The 18,835-nt window shown below is 42.0% G+C and overlaps 1 protein-coding gene and 1 long non-coding RNA gene across 7 annotated transcripts in view; one reads left to right on the forward strand and one right to left on the reverse strand.

Annotated features, from left to right (window-relative positions):
- Nucleotides 1–368: 368 nt before the first annotated feature.
- Nucleotides 369–18,835, forward strand: part of LOC6600995 (calcium-binding protein E63-1) — a 28,958-nt gene continuing 10,491 nt past the window's right edge. The window contains exons 1-4 of one of the 5 annotated variants that reach the window (XM_026993924.1): nt 369–508; nt 7,893–7,931; nt 8,007–8,046; nt 18,581–18,724. In XM_026993924.1, the coding sequence (XP_026849725.1) occupies nt 7,893–7,931; nt 8,007–8,046; nt 18,581–18,724 (223 nt within the window). In that variant the 5' untranslated portion in view covers nt 369–508. Of the gene's footprint in view, nt 509–5,034; nt 5,450–7,892; nt 7,932–8,006; nt 8,047–10,005; nt 10,172–13,362; nt 13,529–14,270; nt 14,588–18,580; nt 18,725–18,835 lie in introns of those variants that run through there. The other 4 variants (XM_026993923.1, XM_026993925.1, XM_026993926.1 and 1 more) reach the window with 4 other exon arrangements.
- On the reverse strand, nt 3,034–4,559 carry LOC113566792. Of its 2 annotated transcripts, XR_003409224.1 has the most exons (4): nt 4,420–4,559; nt 3,913–4,326; nt 3,672–3,819; nt 3,034–3,603 (listed from the first exon to the last, which is right to left on the reverse strand). It is a non-coding gene; the product is annotated as an uncharacterized LOC113566792 (long non-coding RNA). The 2 variants fall into 2 exon arrangements; XR_003409223.1 differs by having other exon boundaries at nt 3,913–4,559.

The following is an 18,835-nucleotide window of genomic DNA, read 5'->3' on the forward strand; positions in this document are numbered from 1 at the left end:
ATAAATAAGTGATTAAATTGACATGACATGTGTGTACGCGTGTACATTAAGACAATGACCAGAGCGGATGCACGGCACTGCCAGACCCGAATCCCACGCAACTGTAATTTCGGAATATCAGTGGCAATAGCAGTAGCAGAAACAATAGAATTCTGGCACCCACATCACAGATTTGTTTGACATGCAAATCATCTCGTTTAGGATCGTGTCGTTTGTGGACTTTTATTTATGTGCTTTGGCGTGGCGTGGCGTGGTGTGGCGTGGCGTTCATATGAACATATATGATGGAGAGAGACAAGCCGAAGAGACAACCGCAAATCTGTGAGCAGTACAAAAAGTGTCTGCGAGGCGGCAACACACGGGAAAAGCTCAGAAAAGGGGTCGCGTGTCTAGCTGTCCCTCTCTCAAACTCGAGCTCTCAATCTCCCTTTCTCGCTCTACCTCGTGCGTGGACTGTGCGTTGGTCAAAATTGCGGAACAAGAGGATAACAGTGCAAATCCGCTCGCTGTAAGTGTGCGTTACTGTAGGAGTAGACTGCAGATATAGCCATCAGCCATTGCCAGAACCGTTATAGCCCCTATGTATATTGCTTTGTTATACCGCAACGCTCCTCCAGCTGCCTTTTGACCTTGAATGCTTTTCATGCTTCGTTTGGCAGCAACAGCGATTCGTTTGAATTTCGTACATCTCTCTATGGGGCTGCTCCGGTGATATCACTACCCCGCCATTAAGGCCAGAATAAAGTGTGACATTTCCAGCTTGCTAAACATCGCTCAAGCGTTCCCAGAGCCATTAACAGCCCGTTAAATCTCAAAATCAATGTAATGGTTCCCAGGAAAATCACGAGTTCTATTGGATCTGAAATATTGCGTTTGTGAACTGGCAAAGTTTCATAATACTTATCTGGCACGATCATAGCTTGTACGGGGTATAGAAAGATATACATACCTACATATGTATACGATATATGGTTTAAAAATAAACACTGTAAATATTTACATTGGAAATCTAAAGAGCAAAACGATTTCTCATCATAATTTGCTTGCTTCATTTTTATGCGGGAAATTCACTTTCCTCTGATCAACGCGTGGCAAATTTAATACACATAGTACATACATACATATATGCTCGTATTTGCCGAAAAATGTTTATTAAATAAATAAGCTATTCGAAAATCCTGCAATGAGTTCTGCCCGATGATTTGATGAACTGATAATGGGATGTTAAACCCTCTAACCGAATCGGGTTCTGGTTTTCTCCGGTTAGATGCCATCGAAACTGCTATTGCAACTGGAGGAAGTGTCATTCCATTGAGGGAAAGTCATTCACTGATAGCCCCAATGATCGATAACGAACAATATTTTGTAGCCGAACAAAAGCCCAGAAAAATACAGCATACAAAAATAAATCACCAATGAAACACGGAGGGGTGGGCTCCTCATGATTGATGCTGGTTTGGCTCTTAACATCACACAAAGGCCTGGCATTCGCGCCGATTGAGCTGTACTTCATGGTGTTGGAGGTCCCTGCAATTTCAGCTTCAATGCAAGAGAAGAACCCCACCAGCCCCAACCCTGCGTGTGAGCAATGTCTAATTTTTAGACGCCTTACCTGCATCGCCTGAACGGTCCACGACAGCTGCCTAATTAAAATTATCAAAGATTCTCTGGGACTGTGTTGCCGATGCCAAGTTTCTTGGGGAGGCAGCCTACATGCCCACACACCACCATACCCCCACCGGGCGGAGTGTGTGTCAATCGTTAAAAATAACACATACGCAGTGTGGCACACTAACGCACTTGCAATTCTGCTGCCTCTGTTCTGTGCAACCGGGTTGAATGACTCGAGTCTGTGCGTCTGACTAAATATAAACTTTGTCGTCTGCCTGCCTACTTGCCTCCTGCCTTCCCCGTTTATAAAATGCTCTCGTGAGTGCTATCAAAATGCCGATGATTTTCAATATACATAACTAGATTTCTGCTCGCCAAATTCTGCTCCATGGAAAAAATATAAGTAAACATGTTTGCCAATACATTTTTTAGAAATCTGCAATATCTGATGGAACATGTATTTCTTTAGATTCACAAACGAACAAAAAATTCGCCTCGTCACAAGATCTAAATGCGATGCCGGCTAAGCTTGTTGACAAAGAGCGAGAACAGGCTAAGAAATCGGCGAAAATAAATCAAAAAATTAAAATTAACAAAATGGCAATGCCAGAACGAGGCGAGATTTCTTAATTCCTGTGCCGTAAGATCTCCGAGAGAGGCAGAGAGATCTCCGGCTCTCTCCAAACTGCTGTTTCGACAACATTTTGGTTTTCACTGTTCACTTTTTGGCAGCTTTTCGAGCAAACTGTTCAATATTGTTTGTGATTCCGCGGCGAGACGATCGTCGACAGATCGCGCGCGCACCGAAACCGAAAAATTCTATAGCGACAATATCCATTTATTGAGCAAAAAACAAACCATAAATAATAGAAAAAGAATTTAATTTATCTACTATTATTCATACTATAAATGCTCCAGTTATCAGACATTCTTGGGATTCAGTTGCAAAGTAAATCAGAATACGTAAAAAAGTGTAAAAGTGCCGCCAATCGAACATATACATACAATATTTAAAGTCCATTTAAGTGTTTGTAAATATAGCGATAAATAACCAACACAGAAACTAGGCCAAAAGCGGCCCCCTTTCTACCCCACCGGCACCAAGCAATCACTTGTTGAGGCATCTCCTCATTTGCTGTACGCTTTGCTTATCCTCATCTCCGGTATCATCAATATTGAATACTAAATGAGCCCAATGAGTGGACTACGTCATCAGCTGAAGGTGAGTGCTGCACCCAGGGAGAGATAGACCCTTGAACCTTGGAGACACATTCATTCATTCCGATACTTCACACCACACCACACCGAACCGATCTCCACTCAACCCAATTTGACTCGCATTTGTCTAAATATTTGCTTAATCGCTATTCCATGAAGGCAAAAAACTTTCGCTCTCCGTCTGGTAGGCATTAAATCCGCCTCCTCTGGAATACACAATCTGTTTATTTCTTTTGTTATGGGCAAATATTAATATTTGTTGCTCTCTTCCGGCCGTCGCCAGCATTTTCCAGTGTAGCAGTCAGAATTTTGCTCTGTTTTCATTAATTCGTCTGTGACCTCCTCCTGGAAGTCGACATTTCTCTGTGCTTCTAAATTGGCATTTATGTAACTCCTCTGTTCTTTCTCTTTGTTTCTAAATTGTCTAATAGTTCATCTGCGGCCTTCCTTTTCTAAATTGGCTTTTCATTCTTCTGATCCCACTCCCTCTTTTACACGAATTCCAAGAACCATAGAGTACAAAGTTTCCCCAAAACGATCATAGAATGCGACATACGAGTATTTGCCCATTTGATCAGGAGGGGCGTTCATGGTTTTCATAGCCGGAGTACATATCTTAGTCAATATTTAATCCTTCCTGTTCCACTCTGGGGTCTCCCTCCGTCGTACATGAATAGTCTTCTACGACAAGACTTCGTAATTGGCCAAATGACGGCAATGACGGCATAAATCGCAAATAAGTTTCCGTGGCGACGGAGCCCGTCAATTAACATCCTTAAATTTATACAAAAAAAATGTATATATATAGAATCAAGAGATGAAGGGACTGTGACAGTACTTACCTAATAATTCTACAGTAGCTCTGTCGTAGCTCATGGCGACCATCACAGTACCGCCCACTATGTCACTTGCCAGTTCCCAGGGGTCCCAGTGAAGCTTATAATTCTATTCGTCACCCTCCTCGAAGTAGGAGGAGCAGGAGTATGCCAGCTATGATAAGGTATAATCCAATAATAAATAACCAATCACGGATTGCAGTTTTCTTGGCAACAAAGCACGCACGCACGCTCTACTCTTACTTACATGTTTTCCTGCGATTCTTCACAAGAGCTTAAACGCTGATATACAACCCTTTTATGTAGATATGCTTCTGATATGCTGATGGTCAACTGGTGCAGCACGGACACTAGACTTTGATCTACTTCCAATGACTTCAGCGCTTCTGCATTGTCATCCTTGTCATCTCCTAAACATACTTTGACTTTTTGGAAGATGGCCTATTGCTTCTTGGTAAGCGTAAATCGTTTGCCGAGCTTTAGGGGCACTGTCTTTTCCCTTTGCCAGCCAGACTTTCGAGCTGTCTCCGACTGAGGAGGAGTATCGGCAGTATTCGTTGCACTGGCGCTGGCTGATTCCCTCACCCCCTTCTGAACTGATGGCTGGGAATGACTGGGAAGTTAATTTTATTGCCTTATTTATTTGACAGCCAAATTGGATCTGAAAAGTGTAAAAAACGATCATTTCTCGTGCAGCGCTGTTCCAAGCTTCACCGGAAACCCAAGCTGAAGCAGGTATCCCTCTCGCTCTTACTGTATGCTTTTCCCATAAGACTGTCTCCCTTTTTGCACTTAGTCAGTGAGTAAATCTGTCATAAGGCTATTAAGCGCAGCCAACTTCACATGGTGTGATGCCAATTCAGAGAGCTGCCAGATAGTTCAGGTTATATCAGATTAGTGGTACTCATGTATACTGTCAGAAAATACTAGAAGTAATTGATTAATGTAATTCATTTACGTGTACCAGCTTCAAAAGTCTAAACTAAATAATTAAAGGTTTAACAAAAACCCCAGTTAAGCAATGTCTCCTTAAGGCGAACTTGCGGACTGCCTTGCTACAACTTTCCAGCTTCTGAAATTTTTTCTAAGATACACAGTATTTATAATTGGTTTGCTTCCTTCGTGACTCTTTCTTCCTGGTTCTCTCTCTGCATCTTTTCTGAAATCCCCAGAACGAGGTGAGATTTCTTAGTTCCTGTGCCGTAAGATCTCCGAGAGAGGCAGAGAAATCTCCGGCTCTCTCCAAACTACTGTTTCGACAACATTTTGGTTTTCGCTGTTCACTTTTTGGCAGCTTTTCGAGCAAACTGTTCAATATTGTTTGTGATTCCGCGGCGAGACGATCGTCGACAGATCGTGCGCGCACCGAAACCGAAAAATTCTATAGCGACAATATCCATTTATTGAGCAAAAAACAAACCATAAATAATAGAAAAAGAATTTAATTTATCTACTATTATTCATACTATAAATGCTCCAGTTATCAGACATTCTTGGGATTCAGTTGCAAAGTAAATCAGAATACGTAAAAAAGTGTAAAAGTGCCGCCAATCGAACATATACATACAATATTTAAAGTCCATTTAAGTGTTTGTAAATATAGCGATAAATAACCAACACAGAAACTAGGCCAAAAGCGGCCCCCTTTCTACCCCACCGGCACCAAGCAATCACTTGTTGAGGCATCTCCTCATTTGCTGTACGCTTTGCTTATCCTCATCTCCGGTATCATCAATATTGAATACTAAATGAGCCCAATGAGTGGACTACGTCATCAGCTGAAGGTGAGTGCTGCACCCAGGGAGAGATAGACCCTTGAACCTTGGAGACACATTCATTCATTCCGATACTTCACACCACACCACACCGAACCGATCTCCACTCAACCCAATTTGACTCGCATTTGTCTAAATATTTGCTTAATCGCTATTCCATGAAGGCAACAAACTTTCGTTCTCCGTCTGGCAGGCACTAAAGCTGCCTCCCCTGGCACACACAATCTGTTTATTTCTTTTGTTATGGGCAAATATTAATATTTGTTGCTCTCCCCCCATCACCCAATCTTCGCGATATCTATAAATACATTTTAAAAACAATATTTGTACTACAATTCGTTAATTTGTTTATCAGGGTCATTTGTTATTTTTTGATTGAGTTGCTCATTAAATTATATTTATTATTAAATATGCACTTTAAGTGTGATCTTCAGGTATCTTAGTACCTCTCAGCCCATTCTGGGGACAAAGCTCAAGTTTCAAGCCAACAAAGTTGCACCTTTCTCTGTAATAGTCAATTGTTTTAAATGTGAGCAACCATTAAATGGGGAAAACTAAAATCTTGCCAGCGATAAACGCCGCTCAAGTCGTTCGACAGCATTACAGACCATTTCCCCCAAGGAGGCCGGGCCATAAAACGCGTCTCTGTCGCAGCCAATAACATTGTAGCGAGAACACATCATTAAAGTGCACAGACAGCCATACATCTATGAGATAAACTTGTACGTATATGTCTATATATATATACATATATATATATGAATATATCTACATGTGCCGTTGGCAAATTGGCTTTTCGTGTTCGTGTCGTGGCGGAGTCTAGAGTCCGGGATTCATTATGACATAGAAAATGGCCCATAATTGCTTCTTGATGTGCAAGTCTCTAGGCATCCAAAATGCGTTTCGGTGCTGTTTTGCGGCATTAAAAAGTCCATTGTTTATCGGATTCTATATATGTATATACGTAATCTAAACACTGGCGATTATTAACTTTTCTTTACTCTGGCGATTTGTATATTTGAAATTCATCCAACAAATTATGATGTGCGCACTAAGCGTGGAAATATTTATAAGTAGATATGTATTTTTATTCAGGGCTACCAAGTCTATCAAAATTCCATAATATATTTTGACAAACCAGACGAAAATTTATGCTTTTGGCAAGGCATAATATTCGCATAAAAAAACTGTTTATACTCGCAGAATCGTACATCTTGAATACGATCAAATTAAAGCAGGTACATTTTAGTGAAAAAGTGTCAACGAAAAATGCTATTAAACTTAAGCGAGCATTAAACATGTCAGTCTTTGTGTAAATTTATTAATTTGTTTTCATTTTATGCCACTTGGCACGTGAGCAATGCCTGGATCGGTCTTTGACCAACTGATTGGTCTCTCGGAGATAACTAACCTGGGCCAAGGACTCACAGAACTTCCGTTCGAGCCATGAGAGCATCTGCTGCATTACAATTACCATGTATGTATGTACCATATGTACATATGTTGGTCTGAATTAGATTTATTTAATTATAATAAGGGTATTCTTCTCATTGTTCAGACAATTCAATTTTAATACCGAACGATAAAAGGAAATATTTTCATACCCATAGAGAAATAGCCAAAAATACCACTTACTAATTGATATTTCTGCACCTTAAATTCTCTTGAAATAAACACAAAATAGAAAACAAAATAAAACGTGACACAAAATAAACAAATTCGGACATGATTGAATTAAGCGCTAATCGATTTTCGTCTCATTTCACTGGGGCAAAAAGAAAGGCGAATTTTCAATGTACCGTGGATGAAACTCTTTCATATTTAAATCTGATATTGAATTATATACTTAGTATTTTCGTAAATGTATATGTACATATGTATATTTTTAGCACTCTCGTTGCGCCATTTCGTAATTAATCAAAAATTGCTGAAATACTTTCAACTGACGACGTAATTGTATTTGGTTTTGCGCGAGGAAAAACAATGGAAAATCACAAAAACATTCCCCTCAATTAATTAACTTATAAATATCTAATCCCTTCAAGGAATCTTCGCTTCGAGATTGTTATTTGAGGTGACAATTGACTGCATTTTCATTTCTCTGGGGTCTTCGTTGCCCGAATGCTGGGAATACCTCGATCCCAAATCGAATTAAAATAGAATGGGTGCTAAAATAACAGCGTAATAGACAAAATGTCAAAAATAAAACGTCAGTCGGGCCAGACATTAGTCTATTAAGACATGATGTAAAAGAAAAATACAATTGTGTATCTGCCTTCATCGTCATCTGCCCCATTCCGCACCTCCCCCATCGTCCATCAACGGCGATGCTTCAGCTCAAAAATATGCAATGCTTTTTCTGCACAACCCGACTAACATTTTCTCTTGACTGTATTTTATATGTACCTTGTATGTATATTTAATCTGTATTCTTTTATGTCTATTTTTTCAGATGCTGGGAACAGCTCTGCTGGGCAAACGAGCCACCAAGGTAAATACAACAAAAACCCGAAAATTCTGCTAAATTCAGGTTTTAATCTATTTGATTTTCACCCTCGTTTTGCAGTCTGTCAAAAAGAAACCATTTACAGAGGTGGAAATAACAGGTAAGTCACAAAAATCAACAAAATGAAATATTTGTGTGCAAACAAAGAGAGTAGAGCAGTGACCTCTGTCTGATATTCAGGTGAGCTGTCGAGCAGAATTGAGGTTTAATCAGATTATAATTGATCTGTTCTGTGGATAAATACAGCAAGTGTATGAGTATTATCTGGGAGGAAGCCGTCTTCTGTTCGACCCTCAAGGGGACTACACATTTCGGGATAGGCCCACTCCGCGTATACGCAATCTTCTTAGAGTACATCGGACTGCAATGTTCTGTTCAAATTTAGACTGGCCAAAATGCTGACCGCCTTTTTCATGTTTTGTGTTTTGCTAAAAATATAATTTTAAGTGTGCAGCCAACTAATTTTAGCTGCCGCTCGGACAGGTCCACTGGCACTTTAAGATAGATGGATATTACGAGTATACTGGGGCACTGTTTGAGGTATTTTTATTACTTTTCCGCTTTCAGCAAACAACAAAACAATGACTGTAGAAATGCGGCTATAATCTAATCACGATAGCCATAATCGAGTTGAAATTTAATTAACGCGCCTCCTTCTTTTTGGGCCAGATACGAGTACGAATGGTGGTAGCCACAAATACCAATGAAGGTGGGGCAGAAGGCGAGGCAGAGCAAGAGATAGCTGACACCCACAAATCACGTGCCCAATTAGCGGGGAAATAAAAATCGACTATCATGAATATATGTAGAGAGCAGAGATGCAGATACTTGCCACACAGCCACAACTAACAACATTATGCGAAATGAACCACGCTCTCATGGCTATGGAGATTTACCTCGAAAAGTTTTTGGATCAGATAAGACGCTCTTGATTTCTGGCCAACTGTGGGATCAGCATCAGCCCATCCATCAGCCAAGTGACACATTTCTTGGCTGACAGGCAAATGTGTCTTGAGCAGAACTTATCATATTGAAATCTCTTCGGACACTTTCACATGACATGGCCCTGTCAGACTGTTAATATCCAGCAAATATTTGCGCGAAAGAGGGAGCCGGTGGCTGGAGTGACTCACTGAAGTGCTGGGTCTTATGGGTTTTATTCTATTCAAATCTGAGATATGGTATGGAAACTTAGATTAAAAGTTCTAAGGGCCTTTCTATGCGATTCTCAAAGTACGCAGCTTAGGAGAAGTGGTTTTGCGATTTGGCAATATTTGACAATGGAAATGAGTTCAGCCCCATACTTACTAGTATATACAATGTATCATGTTATCTCTATAAACTCCAGCATAGCCCCTTCATATCCGTTTGGTAGTAAATATTATCACCCGTTCAATAATAATTTTCATTTATCAATCATACTATGAAATGTTTTATTGATATTTTAGTACCCATTGGAAAATTCGAGGGAATCTTTGGGAAGCAAAAGATACAAACATATGTATAGGCAGAATAAATCAGAAGGACTCATCTACTGTCTCCTCTAAAGCCCAAGACAAGCCCATTCAACGCTATTTTTTGAGGCTAAGGCCCCACTCAAAGTGTTGTCTGCCTTTCAACAATCTGACAACACAGAAATCGCGATAAGAACACAAATAAGAACAGTAATAATAATAATAACTGAGAGCAAATAGTGTACATATTAGTGGATTACGCCATATAGAGTTGTACTTAATGAACAGTCAGACAACTGCTTGGCCCATCCCCATCCCCATCCCCATTCCAGAACCCATCCCAGACCCCATCTCAACGAGGCCCCCTGCCCAGATTTGGGTGCTGCCATCAGCTGATAACTGATAACCGAGTTATCTGAAATGAAATATAATACAATATAGTACCACAGACACAGGGGCCAGGCCAACCCACACCCAGATATAAAGAGAGGAGGGAACCCTAGCAAAAGTGGTTCATTTCAGTCATTATCTTGGAGTTTTCGTAGATAAATCGTGCGGCAAGCGGTAAGCGTTGGCGTTCGTGCAGCATTTCGGGCCCTAACAGAATATTCCCAGCCTATGTAGCGGTTAGAAGTGTCCGTTCCGCGTGTCTCACCACTCTCCAGCCTTGATTGATCGCAGCCGTCCCATCCATCAAATCTCCATTGGAAACACGATCACTGAACGCTGCCAAATTAGCGTCTATTGGAAATATGAGCAAAGATGATAAGTGTGAGTATTGGCCAAAAGCATTTCGGGACGTGTGCCGAGGGCCGTGTCCCGTGCCCGTGTCCGGTGTGCCGCATGCCGTAAATCTGAAAGCGAACTTTAGACATGTTATCGGTGGTGTGCTATCGATACCATACCCCCGATTGTGTTGATTACAGCACAGCCGAAAATTGCTAATTTGTCAAAAGAGTGACAACAAATCCACTTTGAGAGACAGAGGCCGTGCCAATTTGTCGACACACTTGTAAAACTAATTAAACGTTTGTCACCAGCCACGTATGTTTCTCTCCCTCTATTGCCCTGGCACTTATCGCTCGACAATCTATCTCTGTTCGCGTGCGTGTTTGTGCGTGTCTGTGCATGTGTGTTTGGCAAGTGGGCGGTGGGCGGTGGGCGTTGGGCGGTGGGCGTTGGGCCTGGCAATTAATTTGTTGCCACTTTCCCCGCTGATGAAAGCTGACAGACAGGAGCCGCTACAATATTCAACTTTTTTTTTATTTCTTTGTATTTTTTATTTTTTTTTGGATGCGACACGCCTGCATCTTGATTTATGGTTGCGCCACGCTGACGGTTTTTTATTCCTATGCCACAAAATTCTCAGCTTGACACTCGAGCGGCGTTATGAACGGCACCGCAATTAGCCGGAAAAAAAAGAGAATGGAGAAGCGGGAAAAACGAAAAAGTGAAAAATGAGACCGTTCAGTGGTTGTAAAGTTTCCATCTCACTTTAAATTTCACGCGTTACCAGGAAACGTGGATCATGCTGTCCCAAGCTTAAAGCTTTCGATCGATCGTGAAGGGGAACACCTTCTCCATAAAAGAGCTTTCGTTCAGCAATTTCCATTAGAAGTTAATTTTGGAATATACGTACACAAATTTAAGGAAAAATGTTTAAACAAGTGGGCTAATTTGGTCACGTAAATGGATTCAATATTAAAACGAAACGAAGCCAGTAATTCCGTTTGAAGTCTGCTTATGAGTGGGTACATGCATACATATGTGCGTGACTATGCAGTACTCCGAATATCCTGGTCCTTTGCAGTCTCGCTCCATTGCACTCCTGCTATATATTGCGTATATTGCAACCAATCCCGCTTTTTTGGCATCGTATATTCCACTCGGCACGTTTTGGACTTGAAATATTTTGATGATGGCAGCGGCGGCCCTCGGATTGATTTCTGAATATTAATGATGGTCCTTGTAGCAGCAGCTGCACTCCCATGAAGTCGAATCTCTCTGTGCACATGGGTAGCGCCGAGGCTCTTGACAGCCCCATAAAAAAATGGTTAAGTGAAAACGCATCTCTAAATGGCCATCGCATCGTAAAAATCAAATTTATGGTGCATTTTTGCACACTTAAAGCCTGAAAATCGAAGAGCAAGGCGAACGATAGAGAGAGTTAAGGATTGTGACTGTTATTAAGCATTAAAATCCGGCAGCCGAACCGATATTAGACTGCTGGCGACCGCCGTGGGTGGCGTGCCCTCTGGTCTCGGCACGTGACCTCATTATTCGGGTGTCGTAGGCGTTCGTGGTGTATGTTTGGTGTGGGAGCCCTCTACCGTACTTTATTCCAAATACGATTTACGCCTTAATCTGGTCTGGGAAAGTTTTTTTGCGTCGTAGTTCGTGTTTGACCCTGAAACAGAGCTTCATATATTGAGAACTCTATGCGGAAATGGTTGATTGTTTGGTTTTTGGCTTGCATTCTCTTGTTCTGTTATGTTCTCAAACTTTAGGCAATTCATTTTCATTAAAAAGTTGGTTTGCATTGGGGATTGGGGTTGAACGAACTAAGGATGCGCTCAATCAAGGATGCAACAAAGACATGGGCGGACAGGAGTCTGTTAACGGATTACAGCTCATTTTTTCCAAAGGGTAGGCAAACTCCAAGCACGTTTCTTTCTGAATCCACCATTGTAGAGACGCACGAGAACTCTTTTAATTAGCCGATAATTGGAATCGAATCCCGCGTAAATCCATTTGGAATCTCGAATTAATTGTGAATTACGTAAAACCCAATGAAATCGTTGCATAAACGACTTACGTATTCGTATTTTGCGCCTTGCTGTCCTCCCTCCCGCTCTTCCGCTCTCCCGCTCTCAGATGCCGCCTCCGATAGCACAACACACAAACACTTACGCCCGGGCAAAGAGCCGTGCCGTTTTTCGTCAATTTGTTTTGTTCCACATATTCGCTGAGCCAAACAAACGGTTTTTATTTCGCCTGTGTGAGGAAGGGAGATAGATGGTAATGCAAGAGAGACTTCAGCGGTCCCAGTCGTTCCAGAGAGAGCTTTGCTTACCCCTCCAACATAGAGAGAGAGAGAGAGAGAGAACGAGAAGGAGAAGGAGAAGGAGAGACGAATCGTGCCTGCTTCCCGTTGCATGCTGCACAAAATGCATTCCTGTTCTTCTTGTTTTTGTTTTTTCTGCCAAGGCTACGTGAAGGCCTTTTCCTTGTAGGATGTTGTGCAAGGGGCTTAACTATGTACAGGGTGTCTGTGGTAGTCTTTTAGAGGCAATGATTTGGGCGATGTGTGTGTGTGTGTGGAAAGGCTTAAAATTTATTTGGATGCAAATAATGTGTACGTTTACAGACAAATGATATATATATATATTTGGAATAATATCCCAAATTTACTTACTTTCTGTTTTCATCACAAAAACCACAATTAATGTGCCTTTGAACACTTATGATACTCGCATTTCATCCACAAAAAGCCCCGAAAAGTCCTTCAGAAATAGCGCGCAAAAAAAACGCCAAAAAATAGGCGAAACTTATCACGTGAATGCGCTTTACTTTCGCACTGGTGTTGCTGTGAGGAGGGGAGGAGGACCTGAGGGGAAAGAGTGCAGTGCAAGAGACTCTCGCTCTCCGTCTCCGTCTGTGTGGCTCTCTTCGTGTGAAGAAGAACGTTATGAAAACAGAAGCAGCAACAAAAACAAAACAGATTTGTTGAATGAAATTGCGACGAAGCCACAAACCGAACTGACCTGAACCGAACTGAACCGAACCCGAAGCCATACGAACACGAGGCGCCATCTAACGGCACCAGAACCGAATGGGGGGCCTATCATGGAGCCAACCACCACCCACCCGAAGCTGCTGCCAATGTTGCCCTGCCTGCCTGCCTGCCTGCCATTCATGAGGTTCCGCTGGGTGCCGTTCAGTTCAGTTTCGAAGTCGACGCGATTGCCAACAGAAGACGCGACGGAAAGTCCGAGTCCCCACTCTGTGGTCTAGTCCCCAACTAACAACCAACCTATCGCTATCTCCACTATCCGGCAATCAGTTCCGAAGTTTAGATTCCGGGCAGTGAACCTCTTGGCAGAGCGGCGTAATTTCACAAGTTATATGGTAATCGGAGAGATAATGTTAGCCAAAGTTTTGATTGGTTTCACACTGTCCTGTGTCTGAATGGGCTTAAAGTCCAAGCCCTACTCTGTGTCTGTGCCAGTGCCTGTGTCTGGGTCTGGGTCTGGTTCGAAAGGACTGCTGCAAGACCCCGGACGGAGTCTGTTATGTCACTTGTGGTAACAATAGTTGCAACTGCAAAATACTTTCCTTTTGCAATTGGCATTCTATTGGGACCTGGACAGATATGAGTCAGGTCAGAGCTATTTGCTTGGAAATTTGATAAGACAAATGAGTTTCCCCATCTGATAAACATTTCAAAGCTGTTAAAGCTGTTTAGCCAAAAGAATGTTGAGCATTCATTCTCACCACCAAACTATAGAATGCTAATATTCCACGCCATATTTATTGGCCTTACGAGAAATTGGAAGCAAGGCAATACACATATCAAGTGCGAGGAAACTCCACAAATGACATTTGATGAAAGCCGTCAAGTGTGTGACGCGGAGAGGTCAAAGAAGGAGAAACCTGACCCTGAGGCCAAACAACACATTGGCATTTGACCTCAATCAGTCATCAGACCTCAGTTGTGTAATTAATTTCAATTAATACTACTACGAGATGGGGGTTTTGATAGGATGATTTCCAAAAAGAAATCCATGCCGAATCGGGTTAATTATAATCGTTTATAGGCTGCTCTGCCAAGATCAACAATAATCATACCCATTATTTGCTATTTTTGAAGTGAAATCTTTGAGAACTTTTGAAAGTGGATAAACAAATCGCGAACATTACTCATACCCTCCATGCCCCATTGAACGGCAGGGAAAAGACACACAACAAAAAGTACACAAACATCCGCAAAAAGTAAAAGTAATAATTGCCAAAGAGCAAAACGAGAGAACATCTTAACAGCCAGATAATCGCACAAATAAACGGGCGTCCAGAGGCACGCTAAATCTATAAATACCATATAGAACTGCTATATAAAACGGAAAGAAGAACCTAGAGCTACAGAAATGGATCACAAAGAAATCGCAAGTCAAGTGCGAGGTGAGCTAAGTATGGACATCCGTTTCGATTCTTTAATACCTACTTCAATATTTGTTATTTGTTAAATGCACACCGTAAATGTTTTATTCCTAAAAATACTTTCACCCTAATTACATTTTAAGATATTTTCACACTTCAAAGTTGTTAAATATTTAAATATTTTTTTGATCGTATGTGTACTTTTATGGGTATTTAAATGCTATACGTGGGGGAGCTCGGTACTTCGCTACTTATCTGTCAGCACAAATCAATAGCACAAGTCTATAATATATAATACGGTGATGCAATCGTCCTGCAGCAGATCGCATATTCCCAGTTTTTGCCCGTTAGCTACTCCAGTTTTTTGCTAATGCAATTATCTCCGGCCGTGTGTTCGCACATTTCTATGGAAGTGCTAACAGAGCACATGATGTCGTGGACATGCCAAAAAATTATCACTGGAAATCTATACTATGTATATGCATGTGCACAATGTTTTAACAAATTGGAGCAGGCGAGCAGACGAGCAGGCGAAGGGTGGGAAACGGAATGGAAATGGAAATGGAAATGGCAACAGGGAGCAGGGCAACAAAGAGTCGTGTGTCATGCCAAATCACCGTCGCCCGTCCGTCCGCCCACACAAACACAATACAATACAAACACAAATACAAAAAAAAACACGAATGGCATTGCCAATCTAATCAACACGATAATTTTGTGTGTTTGTTATTGCGATACGCTTCCAGAAGGTGTTATAATTATGACCTGATGTTAGTAACTTTAAGAATGAAGTATCTTTTGTTACGTACGCTAACTAATTGCTTAATTAATCCTATCGATCCCCATAGCATATACAAATGTTCTTCAAAGCTCTGTACAGTCTGTACTCTCAAGTGCCTTGCTAGAGCTTAATCGTATCTAAACATCAAATCAATCGTCGATCTGCCAGGGTATCAAAGTATTCGACCACCGAAGCTGTACTCTTTTCTTCTTCATATTTGTTTGGTGTTTTTTTTTTTGTGGTGATTTGTTGGGAATTACCATAGAATATCTTATCGCTGGGACACAGCAACCAAGTCTATTATTGTTGTATATGTTCATTACATTTTCTTATGATTCGGCAGGGAGCCCCCTTCTTCATATTTCTCGCGACTGTTGTTCTCCGAGCGGAAGAACACATTAATGATGGCGGTCAGTGCCTGTGTGTCTTCTGTGCCCAACTTTACAATATACTACCCATAGTATGTATATTCCCAACATTCAGGGCTCTGTTCGGCTCTTTAACACCCTCAAGTACACACGCTACCCCATTCTGGAGGAGGGGAATGTTCGCGTGTGTGTGTGCGTGTGTGTGTGACAAATAGAGGCACTCGAACACCTACATATGTACGTCCTCTTCAAATTGACACGTTTGAAGTGTTGGAAAGCGCGCGCGAAATGTTCAAGCATGGCCCTTTGTTTCGAATAATTTAATTCTTGTGCCGACATGAAAGGGGATTAACAGGGTTTACTGTCAGGCAGGGCAGGCTATAAATAGATATGGAAATTCGCAATGCAAGATGAAAATCCAGACCATAAACCAGAGCAAATGTAGGCAAAAAGCAAAAAAGAAAACTTCCGCTTCTGCAGAGATTCAATCAAGGTCACGGCACCACAGTTTGGTAGCACTGAACCAGAAAGATTCCAAAGGTTATTTGGGCTATAATCTGAAAGGTTACATGGCAATAAATTACATATAATATCTGTATGAACCATAACCCTGAACGAATTCCAAGATGAGACCACCATCAGCGGCATTTCCGCCGAATAAACGGCTTTCCAGCCACTATAAGCCACAATTCATGGCCACTCTGGTTTATGCATACAGCCACATACCCATACCCACACCCATACCAGCCCAGCTCTTGGAAAATCGTCTGCCAATATTCGTATGTGTGGGTGGATTGGTAAAGTTTCTGCGAGAACTTTTAACTTTTAAGCGTTATTTACGACTACAGCACAACCAGTGTGCAGTGGAAGGTGCAATTTAGGGTCCCATGTCCTACATGTCGTGTGTGGGCTTGGCTTGTGGAAGTGTTGGCAAGTAAGTTTGTTTTTCCAACTCAATTACACTCCACTCCCCAAATGAGACCCGTGGGAAGCGAATGGGAAACCCCCAAAGAGCCCCCAGAGGGCAATGCAATGCAATTATCAAGTTCATTGACAACGGACAACGGACCGAAAACCCAAACAGACAACAAGGAGCTAGACAAACAAGAAGTGTTTTAAGGACAAAGTTTGATGGCTTAAATGCAGCAGCAAGCAGGGGAAAACGACTCAAATTTCAGTCTCCCAAGGACATCGGGATGCTGGTCCTGGCGCTGTCCCTTCAATTAGTTCCGTGCGACACTTACAGATTGCAAACTTTCTGCCTGAGCGCACTTTCACTTTGCCTTGAAATGAGGGACACGCAGCACAGAGCATGGAGCACGGAGCATGGAGCATGGAGCACGATGCACAGAGCAGGGAGCTCTAAGCGAGAGGAAAGGTCTTTGTCCTAAGCTAATATTGCAATTAAAAACTTTTCTTAATTCTGTGCCAGAATGTAGGATATAGGGATAGGGATAGCTTGACATTTGCTCCACGTTGCCATCACTAATTTGCGATGACATTTTGTTGGCTCAGAAATCGATAAACGCATCACATTCACAAGTGACACAATAGCAAATTCGAATTTATTTGACTACAACTTAACTAGATGTCAATCACATGTGTGCCTCAATATGGGGGCAACGGGCAACCTCAATATGTTCCACTTCTCTGACACCTGTCAGCAGTGCTACCAGACGCAGCAACGTAAAATATTGTGTCAATGTGTCAATATTTGAAGAATAAACACGTGTGCAATTACAAACTATACAAGTGCACACACACACAGGTGCAGGCACCACCACAGACACACCCACCGGCTGCGGCAGGGGTACAGGCACACATCGGACCACTCGACAAAGCCAAGGCAACGGAAGTGCTCCACATTCCGTAAGAGCGAGGAAAAGCGGCGGCAGGTAGGTGGAAGAGACATGGCCCAAAGCAATTTACATGCAATTTTCGCATATCTTCTTCCCTTCTTCTTTCCATGCCACCGGAAGCCGCCAAGGAACGGGTTGGTTGGCAGCTCAGGGTGGTACGAATTTTAAGATGTTTTCCAGTGCCTCAGCCTTAAGCTCTTTTCCTAGTCTTGCGTTTCCCTATCACAATATTCATGACCCAAATTGCATAGTATTTATCCAAATTACGAACCAAATTGCGCAGAAAGTTAAGCGCGATTGGAAAAATTATCAGTTTTAGCTGAACGTCCATATTTATTGGGATTTGCAGCCAGCCAACTGCAAGTTTGATCGATTTGGCATTGGGGCCAAAAGTGAGACGCAGATGGCAGCAGTAGCAAAGGCAGGGGCGCGGAGACAGCAACTTTTTATGGCCGCAAAGCATCGACTAAGCTCTTGTCTTGGCATGCCACAGAGAAGGCCGCGACAAGGCCTTAATTATTGTACAAGGCCCCGCCCAGAATGAGAGTTTAAGCCAGTTCATGGAACGATTATTTCCCCACACACATTTCAAATGGGAGGAGCTGCTCCCCCATTGAGCTACATATGCTTTTCCAACATTTTATGACATTTAACAGCTGCAATAACAAACCAAAAGAGGGTTTCCTCCACAAATCTCTGTTTTCTGTGTCGCATTTCCACAGCAAACACTCTTTTCTGACACATTTCCGTTTCAGGGTAACACTTTCGACGCAATTTGTTGCCCTTTATATATATATTTATATATAAATACTCACTTAAGGCTTGCTTATAGTTTTGTTCGCCCACACGACGCATACGTAATATTGTGCGCGGGAAAAACCGAACTTCCGGCGGCAAAATTTTAATGAAATATTATGAACCACTGCTCAATTGCTGTTTCCGACAAATTCTACGGAAAATTTACATATATTCTATTATTTATTCAATAGTTCTCTAATATGAAATTTCTTTTCAGATCTACGCACAGCATTCGATCTATTAGACAGAAACCGTGACGGACGCGTCACCGCCAACGAGCTTCAGTTTATGCTCAAGAACCTGGGCATAAATGTGCGTGATGAAATCATACACGATCTCATCCGTGAGGCGAGCCATTCAGGTAAGTGCCACTCAACAGCAACAGCAACAGCAAAGAGCAACAGCAACAAAGTGCTTGCTTGCCACTTCAGGCCCTTTTTCTCTGTGACAAAAAGCCCACCTGTGGACACTG

The sequence above is a fragment of the Drosophila persimilis genome, unplaced genomic scaffold, assembly GCF_003286085.1.
Source record: "Drosophila persimilis strain 14011-0111.01,24,50 unplaced genomic scaffold, DperRS2 tig00000977-arrow-arrow-pilon, whole genome shotgun sequence".
NCBI lineage: Eukaryota > Metazoa > Arthropoda > Insecta > Diptera > Drosophilidae > Drosophila > Drosophila persimilis.